General features: G+C 35.7%; 1 protein-coding gene across 1 annotated transcript in view; it reads left to right on the top strand.

Moving 5' to 3' along the window:
* The window catches only part of LOC107623054 (apyrase 2), a 4,802-nt gene continuing 1,050 nt past the window's right edge, over nt 1,280–5,031 (top strand). The window contains exons 1-6 of the mRNA XM_016325186.2: nt 1,280–1,913; nt 3,108–3,236; nt 3,337–3,393; nt 3,477–3,569; nt 4,622–4,827; nt 4,937–5,028. Of these exons, the coding sequence (XP_016180672.1) occupies nt 1,605–1,913; nt 3,108–3,236; nt 3,337–3,393; nt 3,477–3,569; nt 4,622–4,827; nt 4,937–5,028 (886 nt within the window). The 5' untranslated portion in view covers nt 1,280–1,604. The remainder of the gene's footprint in view (nt 1,914–3,107; nt 3,237–3,336; nt 3,394–3,476; nt 3,570–4,621; nt 4,828–4,936; nt 5,029–5,031) is intronic.

Below are 5,031 nucleotides of genomic sequence, written 5' to 3'. Positions count from 1 at the left end.
ATTTTGAATTATATTTAAAAGTAAATGTCTAATTTGGTCTCTGATATTTAAATTATGTATCAATTAAATTTCTTATTTTTGTAAATGACCAACTACGTTTTTTAAATTGAGAAACGTTAATTTTGGTTCGTTTTTAAATAAATTTTTGTCTTAACAGAATTGATATGTACTGTTAAGTGCCAGTTTGACATTCCACCTGTATATTAATGTGATCAAATTCGACTCTAATTTTGTTATCTTAATACCCAAATTAATCCATCTTAAATTACAAAATTCTTACCTTTCTTAGTCCCCAATTTTTATCATCTCTTTTTTCTGTTCTTTGTCTTTTCTTCTCCTATTCATCTTTTGTTTATGTGTTGCATGAAAAACCTCATTGATCTTCATCTTCTTGGAGTCATTTTTTTTTCTTTTATCAACTTTCTCAACATCATCTTCTTTTTTTTTTTCTTTGGTTCATCATCTTTATTGTCACTGATCTCTTTTTCAATAACTTTCTCATTTCAAAGATAAATGAAATATCGAATGAATTATAAGTGTTTCTTTACAAGATTCTTAATCCTCCTCTCCTCCAAGTGCTCTAACTATTAAAACCAAAAACAATATTAATCATTCGGCTATTATCTCCTATTGCAAGTCAAATTAAATCAACTTTCAATTAAAAAAATTTCGAAAACATTATAAATTTTTTTTCTAAGTCTAAAAACTAAGCATGCACAATGATTTTTTTCTAAGGAAGAGGAAGCATTTCTTTTCTCTTCCAAATTATTTCTCACTGGAATCACTAGTCACAGTGAATGATCTATCAGCCTACGATTATCAAATATATTGCTCATCATCGTTATACTTGGTTGCTATAATCTTCTTTTCAGTAACCAAGTATGCAGAATAGAATCTAATACCAAATTGCTCAATCATGCTAACATCAGCATCGACCTACAACATCTTTATAAATTTTTTCATCGGAGACCTCACAATTGTTTCCAAAGTATTCACCAGATCTGCATGCACAAAAAAACAAATAACTCATGAAGAAAAAGTTTCTTTGAGTTCTTTTTTGCAGGAAATATCCTTTGTAGTATAAAACATTTAAAGTTGGCACTTAACATATTAGATGTGTAACATAACCTGTAAAATAAAAATTTATATATCTTATATTTATAAAATTTAAAGACCTCAATCTAATGAATTTTTTTAGAAAAAAAAAACCTTCAATGCAAATTTTTTCAGGACCTATTTAGTTATATAATCAAAAATAAAAAATTGAGTGAGTGACAAGACAGTGAGTACCAAGTGGCAGCGACAGCTAGCACCCCCATCCACATCCTCTTTATCATCTTCATCCTCACTCACACGAATCACAAAGGAAAAAACTCTCATTGCCAAAACGACGTCGTTTATCGGTTTCTTCCTTCATCTCTTCGACTCCCGTTACGCTAACAGAGCTGGACTCGCAGCATTTGAACTCTCCCTCCTCCGCCGCCGTTTCCTGCAACGGCAAGATCCGCCACCGGTCGCCATCCTCCACCGAGCTCCTCGACGGCCATACTGCCACCTCGCCGTCGTCCTCCTCCGTGGAGCTGCCAGAACTCGGATTCGGAAGAATGCTGAAGCGGTTGCCGCACGAGTCGTCCTCCGACAAGATTTACCAGCTACGCGGAGCGCTGATGATGGTGGCCGTTCCTTTGGTGCTCGTCACGATTGTGCTTTACGTGTTGCCTTCCATTTCCTCCAACGAGTCCATCGAAGATTACACCCTCACGCACCGGAAGATTTCGCCCGATAACAGAGCCTCTAGCTCCTACGCCGTCGTCTTCGATGCTGGCAGCTCCGGCAGCCGCGTTCACGTTTTCCACTTCGACCGCAATCTCGACCTTGTTCACATTGGCAAAGATCTCGAGCTATTCGTTCAGGTTGGTGATATTCTGCCGATTTGCATTTTGCTTCACTAGTTCATAGTAAGATTTGCCATGTATAAGCAATAAGATATTAAACTTACAATTTGTGTTGTACTCATTATTTTTACTTTTTTAGAATAGAGTTTATACACTTCCACACATTCGTTTCACTTGTTAAGACTCTGTTCTACGAGGCACAGAAGGTGATGAAAGTGGAGAGTTGATGGATTCTGAATTGAGTGATGAATCTCAAATGATTCAATGTGGACAAAACTGTATATATACAAGCCTGGAAGATCTCAACTCATGATAGTTAAGTTAACTCTACGTCTAACAACTAATTAACTATGGTTCTAACTATTTATCAATGGCAAACTAAGTGATTAACTAGCAAATCTGTTAAGTTTTCAAATTAGGCAGCTGTACAAACTGCCAGCTAAGCTGCAGCATCAACTAACTAGAAACTTGGTGTGCGGGCATCCTGTAGTCTCAACTAACATCACTCGAGGTTAATGGCTTTTAGTTGGTCTGAGCAGTGAGTGAATCTTATACTGAAGATTGAGAAGCTTTCTTGATCAAAGATATTTATTTATTTATTTTATTGATAAAATGAGAGACATTATTATCAATGAAGGGGGTTATTATATTTGTCATGGAAGCTTTGGGATGATAGAGAAAACTGCTATGAAGCAATCAAAGCTCTTTGTTTATTGGAGCTTGATGAGATTGTAAGAAATTTAAGTAAGACGAAATTGCCACAAAGAAATCAATCAACTGATTCAGGGTTTTCTCAGGTTTATGCTTACTTTGAAGCCTCGTGCTCCTTTGTCAAAGTTAAAGTCACATGTGCTGCTCCTTTTCAGCTTTCATCTCAGGAAATGCAACCAAACATGCACTATCAAACAGATAAAATCCAATGAAGGATAAATCTATGACGGACAAGAAGTTACATCACTGCAGTGCATGGATAGCAGGTGGCCTACAAGTAGACTATAATTTGCATCTCAAGTGATTTTGGATTCAAAATTAGATCCACACACAATATATATTAGTAGGAATTTCTCATACCAAAAGAATAAAAAATTTAAATTATGTGTTGTAATATTTCTCTTAAGTTTTTAAATTCAATCCACTTGCTCATTTTCTTTTCTAATGCCTATTATGGTTCTTTTTATGCCTTTCTGATGTCATTGTTTTCTGATGCTGCAGATTAAACCAGGTTTGAGTGCGTATGCACAGAATCCACAACAGGCAGCGGAGTCTCTGATTACACTTCTGGACAAAGCTGAAAGTGTTGTTCCTCTGGAGTTTCGCCCCAAAACACCTGTTAGAGTAGGGGTATGTATGTACATATGACATGTGTATGATCTTTATTCTCTCTTTCTTTCCTTTTACATGCTAACTGTCAAATGGAGATTGAATATGTATCCTAATATAGGCAACTGCAGGATTGAGAGCTTTGGAAGGGGATGCTTCTGACAGGATCTTGGAAGCGGTAGATATTTCTTTCATCTACTTGAATCCCCCTCCTCCACCCCTCTTGTATTGACTGTTGTTTCTAAATTTTGGTAATTTAAGGTCAGGGAATTGCTTAAGCAAAGGAGCACTTTGAAATCTGGGCCTAATGCTGTTACTGTGCTGGATGGAACCCAAGAAGGTGCTTTTCAATGGGTATGGTTTGCTGACTTAATTACTAGTGATTAGTTTTAACTTTTCAATGCACGTAGGCTTGGGAAAATTGACCATCTTTTGGTGACATTGATTGGATGGTTAAAAGCCTGTTCCAGTATTTGGTATACAGTGAGTCTAGGTTTGTGATAATGTACAAACTGCAAATAGTGCTGTGAGTGTATAAATAACTGTAAAGTTAGAGTTGTGGAGACAGGCTTTAGAGGAACTTGTTTTTTAATTTCAAGTAACATGGACTAATGAGTGTAATTTGACAATAGGCATACCAAATCTAGCTAGAGGTGAAAATTGGGACCATATCATTACATCACAAATCACATAGTTTAATTATCTCAAGTTTGTCATACTTAATGACGGAAATATGGGGAGCTTGGAACTATAGCTTTGGGTAGCATGAATGAATGGAGTGTTTTTAATTGTATTTGTGGTAGAAAAGCTGTACCTAATTAAAGGGAAGTTTTACCTGCTCTTTGCAGATACAAATACCTATAGTGTTTCATACAACTGATTGCTAAACAATAAAATTTAATGGAAGAATAAGTTGAAAATTAGATATTTGAATGTTGGTTGCATTGATGAGTGACACACTAGACAAAATAGGATTAAAAATGAGTTCATTAGGAGAAGTTGTAAGTAGCATATATAATCTATGAAAAAAGATGGTAGGGTCTCAAATGAGAAGATATGTAGAAGCCCAGTTGTTTGTTGGGATAGGATTAATTATTTGGCAACCATTTGGTACTTATAAGAGGGGATCATTTTTGTTTGGCTAACTCTTTTTTTTTTCAATTTATTTGGATGAGTGGATGACTTATAGACTTTTATGCATTATTTTCTCTTCTAATATAATTTCTTTATCTATCCAAAAAGCAAATGGTAAACCACTGCTATTATTGAATTAATATTACTTGACATGCAGCTATGTACACCTCTTGCAGATAAAAAAAAAAAGGGGAAACTGAGGTCTTTGTACTCTCCTTGAAAGAACAAATGCAGTATTTTGTTTTTCTTATCTTGCCTTCTAATTTGCTTAGGTGACTATTAACTATTTGCTGGGGAACTTGGGAAAAGATTATTCAAAGACTGTTGGGGTTGTTGATCTTGGAGGTGGATCTGTTCAAATGGCATATGCCATCTCAGAGACAGATTCTGCCAAGGCTCCAAAAGTACTTGGTGGAGAGGATCCATATGTCAAGGAGATGTTTTTAAGGGGAAGAAAATATTACCTCTATGTTCACAGGTTCTGAGAGTGTCCTTATTTTTAGTGTTAATCCTGATTTTCTGATATGAGTATTCTGAAATAGCTTTTCGTCATCCATGACTAAATGATATTAACATCTTACTTTCAGTTACTTGCACTATGGTTTGCTAGCAGCTCGCGCAGAAATTTTAAAGGTTTCTGATGATTCTGGGAACCCGTGTGTTTTAGCTGGCTTTGATGGTA

Source organism: Arachis ipaensis, chromosome B10 (genome assembly GCF_000816755.2).
Source record: "Arachis ipaensis cultivar K30076 chromosome B10, Araip1.1, whole genome shotgun sequence".
Lineage (NCBI taxonomy): Eukaryota > Viridiplantae > Streptophyta > Magnoliopsida > Fabales > Fabaceae > Arachis > Arachis ipaensis.
Note: the sequence above shows the minus strand (reverse complement) of the source record. Positions and strands in the feature narration are given on the sequence as shown.